This window comes from Salmo salar, chromosome 26 (genome assembly GCF_965601325.2).
Source record: "Salmo salar chromosome 26, fSalSal1, whole genome shotgun sequence".
In the NCBI taxonomy this organism is placed as follows: domain Eukaryota; kingdom Metazoa; phylum Chordata; class Actinopteri; order Salmoniformes; family Salmonidae; genus Salmo; species Salmo salar.
This window is the reverse complement of record NC_138316.1, coordinates 39,841,748-39,860,726: the sequence shown is the minus strand read 5'-3', so window position 1 is coordinate 39,860,726 and position 18,979 is coordinate 39,841,748. Positions and strand designations below refer to the sequence as shown.

At 46.3% G+C, this 18,979-nt stretch overlaps 1 protein-coding gene across 1 annotated transcript; it reads right to left on the bottom strand.

The window, feature by feature from the left end:
- Positions 1–1,379: 1,379 nt before the first annotated feature.
- LOC106587724 (mitochondrial inner membrane protease subunit 1) lies at positions 1,380–18,959 on the bottom strand. Its single transcript, XM_014176327.3, has 6 exons — positions 18,856–18,959; positions 8,035–8,147; positions 7,858–7,946; positions 7,576–7,702; positions 2,470–2,580; positions 1,380–1,520 (listed from the first exon to the last, which is right to left on the bottom strand). Exons 2-6 carry the CDS (start codon positions 8,137–8,139, stop codon positions 1,449–1,451), a joined length of 504 nt encoding a protein of 167 aa, XP_014031802.1. The 5' UTR covers positions 8,140–8,147; positions 18,856–18,959; the 3' UTR covers positions 1,380–1,448.
- Between the last annotated feature and the right edge of the window lie 20 nt (positions 18,960–18,979).

Sequence of the window (18,979 nt, the reverse complement as noted above, 5' to 3'; positions counted from 1 at the left end):
CAAAGCAGGAGTGGCTTTGGGACAAATCTCTGAATGTCCTTGAGTGGCCCAGCCAGAGCCCGGACTTGAACCCGATCGGACATCTCTGGAGAGACCTGAAAATAGCTGTGCAGCGACGCTCCCCATCCAACCTGACAGAGCTTGAGAGGATCTGCAGAGAAGAATGGGAGAAACTTGCCAAATACAGATGTGCCAAGCTTGTAGCGTCATACCCAAGAATTGAGGCTGTAATTACTGCCAAAGGTGCTTCAACAAAGTACTGGTCTGAAAACTTACATAAATGTGATGTTTTTTATTTTTAATACATTTGCAAACATTTCTAAAAACCTGTTTTGAGGAGGAAAAACACCAATTTAATAAATTTTTGGAATAAGGCTATAAAAGTTAAGGGATCTCAGCACTTCCTGAATGCACTGTATGCAGTCATATTTTCAGCGGCTGATGGTGGACTGGACATGTTATAGGTTTGATATTAAAGATATTTTGTGTATTTGCAGTTGACCCTGAAAACTTGTCACACGGATTGCAAAGCATTCCCAAAAATGCCAAACATCCCTCTTCCTCCCCACATCAATTGAAGAGTAGTGTAGAGTGTATACACTACCTATTCAGTTGTGAGCTTTGCCTTACTAAGTGCTTATAAATATTCAATGGCTAAATGGGAAATGTTAACATTTGTCCAATTGCCTTGTTGGCCCAATGAAATATTAATCAGCAAGAAAAGCTTTTGTTTTACCACAACAGTGAGAAAAGGTAAACCTGAAATGAATAACACTTTTTTGTATCCCTTTGTAGATGTTGAGCTTCTTTGATCCTTCTTGATTCCCATTTTCCATGTCTGTCAGGGATGATACATACAGCACGCCCTGCATTGTGGGCCAGTCAATTATACATGTAGAGATTCTAAAAGTAGGGATCTCAGGTCTACAGTGGCAGAAGATGTCAAATCCAGGACAATTCAACTGATTTAAATGAATGGCCTCTACTTCAGGATGCTGGATTTCAGTTATTCACTGTAATCTGATGAGTTAGCTGGGTCAGAGATGATTTCTTCTGTCATCCCAAGAAATTAACTTAGTCCAAAATCATATCAAAGTGGAGCGTGAGAGAAACAACTCTCTCCTTCTCCTCCCTCTCTCCTTCCCTCCTCTACCACTAGCAGCTCCACAGAGGCACAGTTTACCTCCCTCCTCACGTGATGTTGTTCCTACAGAGCAGGGTGCTGCTCCTGCCAACACACTGGAACCCCCAGATCACTATGCCTGGTACGTTATCAACCTGCAGATCAACTATCCATGCATTTTCACATTTGACTCAAACATACCCTACAATTCAACCCAAATGAACTCAAAAATTGTCAGTCAAATTGAGGGACAAAATTCTTAATGATAAATACGCCTTTATTTAGAAAATATTACAAAATGATGCATGTACACAGGTCAGTAGACTCAGTCACTCCTTTTTACGACTCGTCCTGTGGGACTTTGGTTGAGGGCACCAACATGATGTAGAGGCCAGAGCTGGAAAGAGAGAAAAACACCAAAACAAACAAAGGAGAAGGAGAAGACAGAAGACGTTGGGTTAATAGGACTCTCATAAAAGAAGAACAAACAACATTTATCCGTTACATAATGTGTTTATCATGACTATTCCAACATCCTCACTTCCTGGATACGCTTGGTAACGTGGATTTTAATGTTGTATGCGACTTCATAAAACCGTCGTCAAGTCTCGTCATTGGGCCCCCAGCGGACGGCTGCTGTCCAGTCAAACGGACAGAAGGTTGGCTGACCTGTTTCCAGGGTCATGGTTGCTATGACATCCAGTGACATGACAACACAGCAGAATGGACAGCTAGACAATAGGTTGCCCAGGCCTTGGTCTACGAGACAGATCTGCCTTGAACTTCCAACTTGTTTGAGTGTTTGCATTTACTCAACTTGCCACAGAATGGGGAATAAGGAATATTTGGAATCCAGGCAAAGCACCAGTAAACCTACAATCAATTTCAGTGCAAGGCATTTCATATTTCATCACGGCCATGGGCAAAGTCAAAAGGAGGCTGTGATATCGTAAAAGTGGCACAGATCTCTCTTTATACAGACTAGAGCATTCTACTAACTCTTTATACAGACCAGAGCATTCCACTAACTCTTTACACAGACCAGAGCATTCTACTAACTCTTTACACAGACCAGAGCATTCTACTAACTCTTTACGCAGACCAGAGCATTCTACTAACTCTTTATACAGACCATTAGACTAACTCTTTATACAGACCATTAGACTAACTCTTTATACAGACCATAAGACTAACTCTTTATACAGACCATTAGACTAACTCTTTATACAGACCATTATACTAACTCTTTATACAGACCATTATACTAACTCTTTATACAGACCATTATACTAACTCTAAAGGTTCAAATTAATGTGAGCCGGGTCGGGCGATGTTGCCCTCCTTACCTTTAAGCAGACACGACCTCGTATCAGGGCATAGGGAACTGGGCCGTAGCTCCTGGAGTCTGTGGAATTCCTAAGATTATCCCCTTCCAGCCACACGTGCCCTTTTGGAACCTAGACACACACCCACGGCAAGACACACACCCACGGCAAGACACACACCGACGGGATGACACGGGAAAAAACACAACGATAGAAAATATTGAATTTGTTCCACGACGACTGCAACAGCCAGCTATACTGTAAACAACACCATTCCCTGACCTAGCTTTTAAACTTTGTTTACATGAAGGAGTGAGACACTACAGAGCTAGCACCCGTCACCCACCATTATGTAAAGAGAGCCCACCTCAGCCGCCTCACCCCCTACCTTCCCTCACCCCAACTGAACATCACCCCCTACCTTCCCTCACCCCAACTGAACATCACCCCCTACCTTCCCTCACCCCAACCCCTGGTCTGTCCTCCTTTAACCCCGGACGGTCATAGGAGCAAGGGGTCATGGGTAACGGGGCAGAGGGATTTAGTGGGACTTCAAAAGGGGCCATTAGGCTGTTGGCTGAGATCTAACCCCCTCTTACCAAGAGAGGGGGGGGAAAGTAGGAGCGAGAGAGTGAGCGAGCGAGAGAGAGAGCGAGAGAGAGAGCGAGAGAGAGAGCGCGAGAGAGGCCAGGGCTGAAGCTTTTCAGTCAGAATCGTCCACGGGTCTCCACTAGTGAGGCCCGAGCTGCCAGTGGGGCGGCCAATCGGAGCGAGCGCTAATCCACAGTGACACCAATTATGATTAATCTCATCACTTTACTAGAGTAATCTTGTCAAGGCCATAATTAAGTTCCTCGTCCCTCCTATATGTGAAGACAGGATCAACAACACATTATATTGTCATAATGGGCATCACAATCTGCAACTCTATGTTTGTGTTGCCTAACTTTTTAATGGACAAAGTCTTGGGGAGAAAGGAGAGGGAGATGAAATCAGATGAGAATATTATCAGAACAGAGGGTGGGGGGGGAGACACAAACACTGATGTCTTGATTCCAATTGTGCACATCCATCGTATCGCAATCGTCCCAACATCCAGAATCATTATGCAGTATTAACCTATGCATTGTGTTGCGGTTCATATTCCATAGATGAGCTGACACTAATCGTGATGCAGTGACATATTGACCTAACACGAGGTAAACAACTCGGCCCCCGAGAACAACGATGACACAAACGAATGTCACTAAGAGAGTCATCTGAGAAGCATATGTCAGCCTGCTGCATTCCCACCATTACCCCTCAGTAGCATGGCAACATATGGCCGCTCCCAAGGACACGGGAACCAGAGAGGAACGCCGGCGCCATTTGTCATCTGCTGGACCATAAGCCCCTGCTACGCTCCAGCCTCAGCCTCCATCTTAGACTGACTCACTGCCTTTGTCCTGCTCAGAAAGGTCAGAGGTGTGATATCATCAACACCACCCTGTCGGTAGGCACGCTCATCTATGTTTTAGGAGACACAAAAGGGCCGGCTGCTTGAACACAGGTTCAGACTACTTCTGGGTTCAAAGCAGGTTCAAGTCTCCATAGAAACACATGACAATGTCGTTATTGAAAGTGCTTTTTAGTCTAGCAGAAGGTCTAATCTGAGTCCATTACACTGCCTCAAAGTTTAGCAAACACTTTAATACTAGTTAGCATACACTAGTGGTGGTCAAAGTTTAGGGCCCATGGAGTGAAGGTTTGGAGGAACTCTACCTAACTAATCCAACATAAAGGTATAGGTCAACTCTATTCAGGATCTAGACTCCATTCTGTCCACTACTAACAAGGTCAATCAATTTAGATCCATCTGTTGCGGGTCAATCAAGAGTGATCAACAAATACACAGACACACAAACACCAAAGCTCCGATTGATTCGGAGCATCAAACTAATGACCCTGTAGAGAACATTCCACAGGCAGGGCATCGCAAAGTAACTTCTCTGAAATCTATAGTTAGATTTATTTACCACTAATGAACTGGTAATTAATTGGTTATTGTTAAAAGGCCTGTAAAAGGCCTGTGAAAGCTGATCTGCCATGTGTGGCTCAGTTGGAAGAGCATGGTGCTGGCATCGACAGGGTTGTGGGTTCGATTCCCTGGGCCACCCATATGTTTAAATGTATGCATGCATAACTGTAATCCGCTTTGGATAAAAGCGTCTGCTAAATGCCATATATTATTATTCCAGTATATTATGATGTGGTGAAAGACAGAGGGTTTACACATCACCTTGCAGGTTAACACATGTCAGAAACGTACACTTTATTATGAATGAGAGGGTGTAAAGAGAGGTGAGACTATCATTTGTAGAAACGGACGTCCCTGACGTTCTCCTCTTGAACCCTAACTTAACCAGAGGGTAGAACAAACCTCCCCTTTCATTTTACCTGCACCGGATGTTCAAATGGATCCTTGTTATTACCTAGGGGTATGATATCGGGGTGTGGTTAGAGTGTTGGACTAGTAACCGAAAGGTTGCAAGATCGAATCCCCGAGCTGACAAGGTAAAAATCTGCCGTTCTGCCCCTGAACAAGGCAGTTAACCCACTGTTCCTAGGCTGTCATTGAAAATAAGAATTTGTTCTTAACTGACTTGCCTAGTTAAATAAATCCAAAATACTGGAGGTAGTGGAAGGAGGTAGACATGTTTAAATTCTGTCCCCGTCATAGTTGGTGGAACTCTTCTTCCCTGATTAAACACCTGCAAGCTCACCGCAGGCCATCGTAACCACAGCAGTCTCTGAAAACTCATTTATGGATCACACACCAGTGTTGAGTGAAGGTAGAGAGGAGGATGTCAAGGATAAGCACCTGCATGATTGACAAGCAGAGAAGCAAACACTCCTCATGAACTGTTTACCTACTTCTCCATGACACTAAGCCCTGAGTCTGACATGCCCTCTCCCAACTCCCTACACTGAGTCACCAGAACAGAATGAGAGCGCTCAGTCAAAGCATAATCAACAGGCATTGTTACTTCCCACAACACACTTCCAGCCAGCCCAGTCATCCAGTCAGGCTGTGTGCCCAGCTAGGGTTTAGGGTTGAGTGGCGTATCTTAGCTCAGCCTGGCGGCTATGTTGTGATGGGACTCTGTTCTGAGGGAGTGATGGAACCTGAGGGAGTGATGGAACCTGTTCTGTGGTTGGGTGGTTGAAGGGGTGGGGGCGAGGCTATGTGTACCTGTCAGAGACGTGTCAAGGTGGGAAAGCTGAGCTCACCTAGATAGTGAAGTCTGCCGTTCAACAGCCTGGTCTGGCCTCACCCTGCTCCGCTCATTAAGCTAACATGATTGAGGTACAGTGCTGTTTAAGGCCTTACCCTGCTCCGCTCATTAAGCTAACATGATTGAGGTACAGTGCTGTTTAATGCCCCACCCTGCTCTGATCATTAGAATAATATCATTGAGGTACAGTGCTGGTTAAGGCCTCACCCTGCTCTGATCATTAGACTAATATCATTGAGGTACAGTGTTTTGTCTAACATGGAGGGAATAGCTTTAGACTCTGAAGGCTCTCTCTCTCACTCCCCCTCTGTCTCTCTCATCTCTCTCAAAGACACCCACCATCATATCATGGATCAAATGTCTGTTGTGACAATGCATCAGACATACTGTAGGAAAGACTCCTAAGAGGTGACAAGCCAATTTGTCCATCTCCTCATCATCAACGTGGGAGGAAAGAACCTGCCTGCCTGTCAGAAGAAAGAGGAGGTGAGGACAGGCTCTCATATAGTACACAAACAAAAACACACACGCCTAACGTCTAGGTGCATGGTGGGATGCCTTATGTCACACAAGGCTTCTATTTCATTAACACCACAACCAACTGTGTTGACAGACATTTTGGTGTGTGTTTTGACAGGGGAAATCCTACAGAGATTGGTCTGGTCTTATTCATTGTTGACCCATGTCTTGCACTGAGACACATTTCAGAGGTACAAATCTGCCATCTTAATTTGACCAGTTTCTCACAGCAGGGAAATAATCCTGCAGTATCAGGAAATGTGAATTATTATGTGGATTATTATTATTATTATGGACATTTTTGTATGGGTTGATACATTTTACGTAAGGGTAAATCAAGTCTGATATTTTAAAGTGTGAATTACAAACATTAGAATACATTTTAAAACTTGAATACACAACATGTATGCATTTTCTGCGACAACAGAGTGATCCAATTAAGAGAGTACATCTGTAGGCTGAGACCTTTGACCAACACATGTGTAGAGATTAAACCTGTTCTGCAGTAACCAGTTCAATATAGCTTTACTGCCTGTGTGTAGAGATGAAACCTGTTCTGCAGTAACCAGTTCAATATAGCTTTACTGCCTGTGTGTAGAGGTGAAACCTGTTCTGCAGTAACCAGTTCAATATAGCTTTACTGCCTGTGTGTAGAGATGAAACCTGTTCCCAGAGGAAAATTAGTTTCTTTCATTTCCTGGATGACACCAGCACATCCTGTGTGTGGTTACATTCCCCTATACCTCCACTGTTCATGTGAGAGTGTGTGTACACACACACACACACACACACACAACACACACACCTCAGCCCACCCATCAACCTGTCCACTCGGTTGGCACTAACTCTAACAGGCTTCAGAGAGATTGGTAGGCTGAGCGGTGGCTGAGGGCGGCGTGGCCGGGGGAGAGCAGTAATAAGAATGCAATGACAGTGGTTCCACAACAACCACGGCTCTGAGGAAATGCAGTCGCTGTCAAAGCATGATATTTGGACTGACGACACAAGATGGATGTGCATGGTCTAGAATGTAAACACCCAGAACACACTGGGATTGAGTTGAAGACACAGGGGTTTGGCTACTTATGAAGATGATTTACTGAAATGAGAGACTATCTGAAACACAACATGAAGTGTCTTGACAAGGCTTAATCATTCATCCAGAATGTATTGCTTTACTGGCTCATTTCAAGCCCTCGTCTGAAACTCTTCTCTAGGTTGTTGTTGTAAATGTGCTCTCAATACTCTTACCTGGTAAACTAAAGGTAGAATACTGTACATGTGGCTGAGAGTCCTGGAGAGTCCTGGGGCATGACTGCTGATGAATACTTACGTATTGGTGGGTCTTGAAGATATCCGAGGGGCCACTGGTACAGACTTTGTCTCCCTCCAAACCGATGACTCTTTTACAGACGTTCATATGTGGATCAAACGGACTCTTAGCGATGACTATATCACCACTGAAGACAGAGAAGACAGGATCCATGGGGTGTGATGTCATTGACAGACATTAGGGAGAACATCAAGGGGTTATGGTGCAAAAAGCCACCACTTAGGGTAAGCTACGTTTCGCTTTACCAACTTTGAGAATTTCAAATTGAAAACTAAAACACACTTCTCGATTCTGCAGAGATGGTGGCTCAAGCGTTCTGAGAAGACAACGTCGTGGCTTGTGATGGTGGGCTCCATAGAAGGACCAGAGCACTGTGGGTAAATTCACAGACATTAACATTGAAGTTGTTACTCGGGAATTCACAGACCATGACCACAGAGGGAAAAGTATCCTACACACCGCAACAAACTCTCCGATGTACTCAAAGGCACAGTGGGCGATGCAGCCGTACTGGATGGTGTATCCCACGAAGCCCAGGGTCTTCCCCAGCGCACTGCGGAACATCTCACCACCTACAAAAACACAACACACATCATTACAGCGCTTCATTCAGGGGACAGAGAGGTGAGGGGTGGGCTGTCACTGCAGCTAGTCTATTAGCAGCTCTAGGAGCAGTGTGCAGCGGAGACGAGTGTCACACTCCCTGGTGTTTCATTCTCAGGGGCTCTACAGCCTGTTGACACCACAGAACCAGCCTAACCTTAGACCCTGTGTGAGATTGACCAATCGACACCTTGCAGGGGACGGACAAACATACCAGCCTAGCAGCTTCATATGAGCATCAGTCCCTAACACTGCCCTCCCTGCATCAGCCATGCTGACCAGGGTTTTCAGTACAGCTTCATACGAGCATCAATCCCTAACACTGCCCTCCCTGCATCAGCCATGCTGACCAGGGTCTTCAGTACAGCTTCATACGAGCATCAATCCCTAACACTGCCCTCCCTGCATCAGCCATGCTGACCAGGGTTTTCAGTACAGCTTCATACGAGCATCAATCCCTAACACTGCCCTCCCTGCATCAGCCATGCTGACCAGGGTTTTCAGTACAGCTTCATACGAGCATCAGTCCCTAACACTGCCCTCCCTGCATCAGCCATGCTGACCAGGGTCTTCAGTACAGCTTCATACGAGCATCAATCCCTAACACTGCCCTCCCTGCATCAGCCATGCTGACCAGGGTCTTCAGTACAGCTTCATACGAGCATCAATCCCTAACACTGCCCTCCCTGCATCAGCCATGCTGACCAGGGTCTTCAGTACAGCTTCATACGAGCATCAATCCCTAACACTGCCCTCCCTGCATCAGCCATGCTGACCAGGGTCTTCAGTACAGCTTCATACGAGCATCAATCCCTAACACTGCCCTCCCTGCATCAGCCATGCTGACCAGGGTCTTCAGTACAGCTTCATACGAGCATCAGTCCCTAACACTGCCCTCCCTGCATCAGCCATGCTGACCAGGGTCTTCAGTACAGCTTCATACGAGCATCAGTCCCTAACACTGCCCTCCCTGCATCAGCCATGCTGACCAGGGTTTTCAGTACAGCTTCATACGAGCATCAGTCCCTAACACTGCCCTCCCTGCATCAGCCATGCTGACCAGGGTCTTCAGTACAGCTTCATATGAGCATCAATCCCTAACACTGCCCTCCCTGCATCAGCCATGCTGACCAGGGTCTTCAGTACAGTTATCCAGTTCTGTGGGAGCCATGGAAATGGAACGAGTAGTCTTTGTTGACTGCCACACACACACACACACACACACACACACACACAACAGTGTGTCGTCTGAACAAACACTGCAGCACCACTCAGGGTATTGACTTTTACTCAGAACACAACCTGCCGGATGGGGAGAGAGTGACTCAATCTTTACACACACGGTCAAGACACACACACACACACACACGCAAAAAAACTGAAATATAATTTTTTTTCCCCAACGTAAGGGACATTTCAAAGGAAATATCAACTGCATAATAAAAGGTATGGTAGAGATAATACATCTAATGTTTCCCCCAAAAAATATAGCCTTGCTCTAGCCCTGGTGAGAATGACTTCCATATACACTACCATTCAACAGTTTGGGGTCACTTAGAAATGTCCTTGTTTTTGAAAGAAAAGCACAGATACTCAACTAGTCTAAAGAAGGCCAGTTATATTGCTTCTTTAATCAGAACAACAGTTTTCAGCTATGCTAACATAATTGCAAAAGGGTTTTCTAATGATCAATTTGCCTTTTAAAATGATAAACTTGGATTAGCTAACACAACGTGCCATTGGAACACAGGAGTGATGGTTGCTGATAATGGGCCTCTGTATGCCTATGTAGCTATTCCATTAAAAATCGACCGTTTCCAGCTACAATAGTCATTTACAACATTAACAATGTCTACACTGTATTTCTGATCAATTTGATGTTATTTTAATGGACAAAATGTTTTGCTTTTCTTTCAAAAACAAGGACATTTCTAAGTGACCCCACACTTTTGAACGGTAGTGTTGATCCTGATGGAGGGATTACAAAGTAGGCTACACAGCCAGTAGACTATGTGTTCTGCAAAGGGTTTAGAGGTGTACGTGTTCCGGGGAGGGTTTAGAGGTGTACGTGTTCCGGGGAGGGTTTAGAGGTGTACGTGTTCCGGGGAGGGTTTAGAGGTGTACGTGTTCCGGGGAGGGTTTAGAGGTGTTCGTGTTCCGGGGAGGGTTTAGAGGTGTTCGTGTTCCGGGGAGGGTTTAGAGGTGTACGTGTTCCGGGGAGGGTTTAGAGGTGTTCGTGTTCCGGGGAGGGTTTAGAGGTGCTCGTGTTCCGGGGAGGGTTTAGAGGTGTTCGTGTTCCGGGGAGGGTTTAGAGGTGTTCGTGTTCCGGGGAGGGTTTAGAGGTGTTCGTGTTCCGGGGAGGGTTTAGAGGTGTTCGTGTTCCGGGGAGGGTTTAGAGGTGTTCGTGTTCCGGGGAGGGTTTAGAGGTGTTCGTGTTCCGGGGAGGGTTTAGAGGTGTTCGTGTTCCGGGGAGGGTTTAGAGGTGTTCGTGTTCCGGGGAGGGTTTAGAGGTGTTCGTGTTCCGGGGAGGGTTTAGAGGTGTACGTGTTCCGGGGAGGGTTTAGAGGTGTTCGTGTTCCGGGGAGGGTTTAGAGGTGTTCGTGTTCCGGGGAGGGTTTAGAGGTGTACGTGTTCCGGGGAGGGTTTAGAGGTGTTCGTGTTCCGGGGAGGGTTTAGAGGTGTACGTGTTCCGGGGAGGGTTTAGAGGTGTACGTGTTCCGGGGAGGGTTTAGAGGTGTTCGTGTTCCGGGGAGGGTTTAGAGGTGTACGTGTTCCGGGGAGGGTTTAGAGGTGTACGTGTTCCGGGGAGGGTTTAGAGGTGTTCGTGTTCCGGGGAGGGTTTAGAGGTGTACGTGTTCCGGGGAGGGTTTAGAGGTGTACGTGTTCCGGGGAGGGTTTAGAGGTGTACGTGTTCCGGGGAGGGTTTAGAGGTGTACGTGTTCCGGGGAGGGTTTAGAGGTGTTCGTGTTCCGGGGAGGGTTTAGAGGTGTTCGTGTTCCGGGGAGGGTTTAGAGGTGTTCGTGTTCCGGGGAGGGTTTAGAGGTGTTCGTGTTCCGGGGAGGGTTTAGAGGTGTACGTGTTCCGGGGAGGGTTTAGAGGTGTAGGCTACTTTATAGAGCATATCACACCTGCCTATATTCAGACACCATACTTTTGGTTTAGGACTCTGTCCTGCAAGACCACCACAGGCTAATGAATTCCTCTCTTTCTCTCTATTCATCCCTCTTTCTCTCCATGTCTCACATCCCACCCATAGCATGATTAACCAAAGCTAGCAGAGCGGAAACCAAAGCCCCAAATCCTCAGAGCTCTGGGAATGACTTCCCAAAGATGGACACGGATTAGACCCCCGCATCCTGTACCCCGTCCCTCCCTCTGTCCCCCACAATCCCCAGATCCCCAACAGACCGAGTGTCAGGTGGCTCTCCCTGCGCCCGCGAGAGGCGTTACTCCTAATCCCATTACTCTGTCTTTTCAACACACACACACACACACACACACACACACACACACACACACACACACACACACACACACACACACACACACACACACACACACACACACACACCTCTCACCCAAAATACAAACTGAATCCATATCCTGTTGCTGATATCGCTCATATACCCCTGCCTCTATCCCTACATCCTGCTCATATACCCCTGCCTCTATCCCTACATCCTGCTCATATACCCCTGCCTCTATCCCTACATCCTGCTCATATACCCCTGCCTCTATCCCTACATCCTGGTCATGCTTCATCCCTCCACCCTGACATGTCTTTACCTCTACACTAGGAGTCCTGGAATAATCTGTGGTGAATGTGTGTGACTGTCTCTCGATGTGTGTCACTGTGAAAATATGCTCTTATTGGAGGAAAGAGAAAAGGGTCTGACGAACAGCAGTGAACCCAGTTGTGTGAACTTCTCTGATCATAGCAGCCCCCTGGTCCTACAGGTCAGTCCAGTCCTACTAGGAACCTAGAGTAGAACTGAATCCTACAGGTCAGTCCAGTCCCACTAGGATCCTAGAGTAGAACTGAATCCTACAGGTCAGTCCAGTCCTACTAGGAACCTAGAGTAGAACTGAATCCCACAGGTCAGTCCAGTCCTACTAGGATCCTAGAGTAGAACTGAATCCTACAGGTCAGTCCAGTCCTACTAGGATCCTAGAGTAGAACTGAATCCCACAGGTCAGTCCAGTCCTACCAGGAACCTAGAGTAGAACTGAATCCTACAGGTCAGTCCAGTCCTACTAGGAACCTAGAGTAGAACTGAATCCTACAGGTCAGTCCAGTCCCACTAGGATCCTAGAGTAGAACTGAATCCCACAGGTCAGTCCAGTCCTACTAGGATCCTAGAGTAGAACTGAATCCTACAGGTCAGTCCAGTCCTACTAGGATCCTAGAGTAGAACTGAATCCTACAGGTCAGTCCAGTCCTACTAGGAACCTAGAGTAGAACTGAATCCCACAGGTCAGTCCAGTCCTACTAGGATCCTAGAGTAGAACTGAATCCCACAGGTCAGTCCAGTCCTACTAGGAACCTAGAGTAGAACTGAATCCTACAGGTCAGTCCAGTCCTACTAGGAACCTAGAGTAGAACTGAATCCTACAGGTCAGTCCAGTCCTACTAGGATCCTAGAGTAGAACTGAATCCTACAGGTCAGTCCAGTCCTACTAGGAACCTAGAGTAGAACTGAATCCTACAGGTCAGTCCAGTCCTACTAGGAACCTAGAGTAGAACTGAATCCCACCACCACAGACTAAATCAAGGGCCTTTACCGAGGGCCCTCTGAACACCTATCATGGAGTATCAAGGATCAGAGAACATTTAGGACTATCACAACCACTCAACATCACACAGCCATATCCCTACAGTATCCCCCAAACCAGTGTACAATCCCCTATATCCTTCATTATCTCTCCATTTCATCCCTCCATTCCACTGTGCATTCATCATAGGTTGGGATTAGGGTCTTAACATAATAAGATCACACAGCCAGTGACTGATATCAAGAGAGAGGCCACATGCAGCCACCTGGTTTTATCTGGCAGCCTCTGTCACCCATGGGGTGTGTGTGTTACATTACACAAGGAACTCAAATTGGGATTGAGAATGAGTTGGGACACACCACCAGAGACATCTGATAGGATCTCTACCCCCCGATCCCCCTGGCTGTGGGTCCAGGACAAACCCCACTGGGCTATCTCCTCCATAATACCCTGCCTGTGTCTTTGGGGTAGCTGTTGACATTCAGCTGGAAATTAAACACTAAATCTCTGTCTGTTAATCCAGGATTACACACCAAACATGTTCCTGGAAAAACAATGAGTGGTAGCGGCATCTGAGTGGAACCATCTGTGTCAGCCGTCTCCTACAGTCACATGGCTCCCAGAGCCGCCGGCCTCCTACAGTCACAGGCTCACAGACCCGCCGGCCTCCTCCAGGCTCACAGACCCGCCGGCCTCCTCCAGGCTCACAGACCCGCCGGCCTCCTACAGTCACCCGCCGGCCTCCTACAGTCACCCGCCGGCCTCCTACAGTCACCCGCCGGCCTCCTACAGTCACCCGCCGGCCTCCTACAGTCACCCGCCGGCCTCCTACAGTCACCCGCCGGCCTCCTACAGTCACCCGCCGGCCTCCTACAGTCACCCGCCGGCCTCCTACAGTCACAGGCTCCCAGCGACAGCGGTCGCGCAACTACAGGGGATCCCAAATCCACCAGTCAATAGAAACGCCCCATTGGGTGTCTTTTACCTCTATGATCATTGCCTGGGGGACAACATTCAGACAATAGTTCAGGAATCACAAGCAGCTGAATTTACATTCAACTTAATTACATTTGTCAACTGTATGATTGTCAAGTGTCAACATGGAGCACAGTTCGACACTAAAAACATTCATACACCCAAAACTAGGCCTAAATAGGCCTAGACCAAGGCCTATATCATCATTACCAGTCAGTAAGAAAGGGGCTTCTAACAGAGAGAATAGGGATAACAGAACCAGCTGGCTGAAGCTCTATTTACATGTTGTGTCATTTAGCAGATGTTCTTAACCAGATCGACTTACAGTAGTGAGTACATAATACATTTACCTACTGGTCCCCCGTGGGAATCCAACCCACAACCCTGTCGTTGCAAGCGCCATGTTCTACCAACTGATCCACACGGGACTGCAGTAGGTTCATTACATTTACATTTTAGTCATTTAGCAGACGCTCTTATCCAGAGCGACTTACAGTAGTGAATGCATACATTTCATACATTATTATTATTTTTTTCCCGTACTGGTCCCCCGTGGGAATCGAACCCACAACCCTGGCGTTGCAAACACCATGCTCTACCAACTGAGCCACACGGGACCCATTGGAATCACTGCCCCTGGTCTCCAAAAGTTATTTTATATAAAAGTCTGTAACGTCTATGTTTTAAATGTATGTCAATTGTAAAGTATTTTTGTCTGTAATGTATTTTTCGTTAGGCCTATGTGTCAGACCCCAGGAAGACTAGCTGTCTCTAATGGGGATCTAATAAAATCACAGAAAAAGGTTCCACTCTACGAAGGCAGTCATTATCAAACATGACCAGTCTATTAGGAGCACAAAGGGAGTCCCAATTCAAACAGCCTACAAGGCCCTTGCTCTCTTTACAAGCCTACATTAGGAAAACATGGGCTGAAAGAGGGCTGGGCCACTGGAGGGCTAAGAGGCTTACAGACCCCATGTCAGAGATGGTGCTTCTCCCTGTGGACCCCAGATGGGGAGGGAATGAATCCCACCTCTGATGTCCCCTCTCTGGGCAGCAGAAGGCAGCGGAAGGGTGGGTGCTAAAGCTCGATTTGATCTTAATGGGAGTTTTAAAGGGGGACTGACCAGGGATCTGTGTGCAACTATCAGCCCAATCAGAGGTAATCCTACTGATTTAGACACGGACACCTGTCTGGGACCGAGAGTGACAGATGCAAAACAAATCACAAGTCACAGCCTTACAATGTAGCCATCTAGCCCCCCCTCTCCCCTGTTCCTGAACACAGAGATGATTGAACAGACTGATCTGCACATTGCTCTTTTCATTGTTGCTAGCAGCAACCCAGCCGCCAAACAGCTGAGCAGGGTGCCTATTTGAGGAGTCGGAGGCTTAGAGCCAGCAATCAATGGGTCAGCCCAGAGCAAATAACAGTCTAGTGATATGAATACGACTGCTTTGAATTGAAACGGACGTGTCTGGGGCTGCTGGGCCCATGTCCCCATACAATGACATGGAATAGAATACTAGTGACTAATCTTTATTGTATTGGCCGCTGGCTGGTGTGTGCGGTGCTGGGCCGGTGTTGAGAGAGTGGACTGATCTTATCAGGGTCTTGTATTGCTTTCACAATTAGGTCGGTGTTCATGCCAATGACTCAGACACCTCAACAGACTAGAACTAGTCATTATAAATGTTTCACTCGGCATCTGTTGGAAATTCAAAGAAAGCCAAAAATATATACATTTTGAAAAAATTGCTATTGGAAAAAAGTCCTTAAATACAACGTCCTGAAGAAAAACCCTAGCCCCACTAATTGTCCATGAAGACCATTACTTTCCTTTCAATGCTACTCAAACAAACATGGAGTACATTGATGGAGATCTGACTTCCCCTCTAGTCACAGCCATTCTATTCCCTCTCCCAGTGACACACAGCTAGCGCTATAGCGGAATAAGACTGGAGAAACCAGAACAATATACAGCGGAAGAGGCTGACATGTTATGACTGCCTGCATTATATGGCACAATCAGATACACTGATGGATAAAACTGATATAATATAAATAATACACAGGGACGGATGACATTCAAAATGGAGGGAAAGAGATGTTATTTTAGAAATCCTGGCGGTCATGTTGATACTACTGCCACACATTGACCTGTAAGGCCACATACAGTAGGCCCCAGGGTTCAATTGGGAATTTAGACGTGGTGGAATTATTCACTGTTAAAACAGGTTGATTTAGGCCTCCCGAGTGGTCTAAGGCAATGCATCGCAGTGCTAGAGGAGTCACTACAGACACGGGTTCGATTCCGGGCTGTATCACAACCGGCCGTGATCAGGAGTCCCATAGGGCGGCACACAATTTGCCCAGTGTCGTCCGGGTTAGGGGAGGGTTTGGCCGGAGGGGGGGGGGGGCTTTACTTGGCTCATCGCGCTCTAGCGACTACTTATGGCGGGCCGGGCGCCTACAGGCTGACCTCGGTCGTCAGTTGAACTGTGTTTCCTCCGACACATTGGTGCAGTTTGCGGGCGGGTGTTAAGAAGTGCAGTTTGGCAGGTCATGTTTTGGAGGATGCATGACTCAACCTTCGCCTCCCGAGCTCTTTGGGGAGTTGCAGCGATGAGACAAGATAAAAAGGGGGTCAAAATTAAAATAAAATAATAAAGGGGTGATTTTCCCACTGACACTGTCCTCTCCTACAATTCAATAGTGACGAAACTTGACACTATATCCTAACCCCTGGTAATACCCTTATTATTATACATTAAACAGTCAATTATTTTATCGTTTTCATTTTTAGATGTCTCTTAGATCCAGCTTACCTCTTGTGGGTCTTGCACAATGCCCTGTGTTGTCAGTAGAAGGCCTGGCTATATTCCCCGGGTCTCCTGTCAGCCCATGTTTACCTCAAAGCGCTGTCACAACAACAGGACTGCCTCTGCTAAGAGCATTTTGTAAAGTGAGCAGTTGGGCCATCACTTCTAGCCTAGAGCATATCAGCATCCTTACTGAGCTGTAAGTCTCTCTCATCTTAACCCACCACACATACAGCTCCCTATGAGAGGCATGCCTCTTCTCTTGCAGTGCGCATAGAGCTCTCTGGAGTAGGATGAAGTTTCCCATAGACACTGGTCTACAGTTTTACGTTTTCCCTCCTAATGGGTATGGTTACAATTTGGGAAGGTTAGCTGATCCCAGATCGGTGTCTAAGGACAAATTCTACCAGGAGCTACTGTACCTCTGTTTTATAGTATTGGATCTGTGTGACAGGGAAAGTTAGCTGAGACTCAGTCTGTGTTCCCTCTGCAAGGGGTCAGACCCTGACCGGAGATGACTGGAGTCACAGTATGAGAGAGACAGAGGTTAACAAAGACTAGTCTCCTTCATCAGACTGTCCAACAGCTCCTTGTTTTGATAACACTGAGTCTAATTAGGAAAGTAGCTTGAGAGACAAAGACAAAGGCTAATTTGAAGACTAATGTCAATCCCCAAAACTTCAGCTCAAACTGTGGCCGACTGGATACATATAGCCACTCCTCCCAACCCCACCCCTGTCATGCTAGATTTAACCCCTTCCACCCACCGCACACCTGCTCAGCAAATGAGTGTCTAGTCACAGGCATGATTTTTTTATGTCATGTAGAATAGGAAATTGTGTCAGTTCTACAAATTAGGCTGCATTTATATGTGTAGACATTGCACCCCACTAATTAAGTCCTGGCGTTGCCATGGTTCTGCCCCAAGGTCACATGACCAGAAACGAATCTCATTTGCTGGCTGATGTGGCCCTCTGCTTGCTGCCTACTACAGTATCTTTAAGTAGTAAAGTGGTTGTGAACATGATAAACATAATGTCCAATAGTTCAAATAATCACTTTAAGATTAATAAATGGGGGTATAAGGAAGGTTGTGATGTTACACATGCATGTATTTAACTTCATGTAATTTTAGGTTCTTGACCAAATGGCTGTCCAGGCATCAGTGAGGGTAACCTGGCAAAGGTTTGGAGGGGGAAAATTAAAAAAATAAAAAATAAATAAATAAATAAAAAAAAGAGTAAACTTTACTAGCTTATGTATCACAAAATACTAGTTGGCATGAGGTCTGAAAGGGGGGACTTTTGGTTTGAGGCTTTGAGCAGCCTCTTTAAAATATAGCCAAGATGAAAGATTGATGAAAGATGACAAAAGAGATTCTTTCTGATGATTAGAACAACATGATTGCAACATGCATTTGGCTGATTTCATAACACATATGATAAAACATAGATCTAAATCTTTGTTAGGCTAGATCAGGACTCTCCAACCCTGTTCCTGGAGAGTTACCCTCCTGTAGGTTTTTGTTTCAACCCCAGTTGCAACTAACCTGGTTTATTAAGCAGCCAATTATTAGAATCAGTTGCGCTAAATTAGGGTTGGAGCGAAAACCTACAGGACGTAGTTCTCCCGATACAGGGTTGGAGAGCCCTGGGCTATATGCAATATTTATGCACATCAAATATTATAGATCTATAAAAGCCTATGTTTGAAGGTCATAGCCTGCTACTTTCTAGTCTAGAATAGTCTACATGTGTGTCATTTGAAAGCTAAGTGTCTACCCACATTGCAGACCGATGACCGTATTCCCTAGAATGCAAATGAGCTGGCAGGCTGGGATATTTTATTTAAAATACATTATTGTAACCCTAATCTAAAGATAAACAAAGCTGTAATCGTTTTGTACGGTTGAAGACTGGGCAAAACAAAGGCAACTCACAAACAGAACCCCATCTACATGTTCGAGTTTCCTAACCAGCAGTTTGTTGTAAATCAGAGTTATGTCTTTATTTCACAGAATCGCAGCTTCTTATTCAGCAAAATACGTTCACTAAATGTTAATAGACATTTAAAACATGTATTTGTCTTATTGGATAATCAACTCACCGCTATCCAGCGCCGACAGCTACAGAAGCTGCCCTCACCCAGACGCGCTATCTAACAACCGCTTCTGTGATTGGTAGCGACTGAGCAATCCCAGCTCTGATTGGGTTGATGTAATTCAAAACAT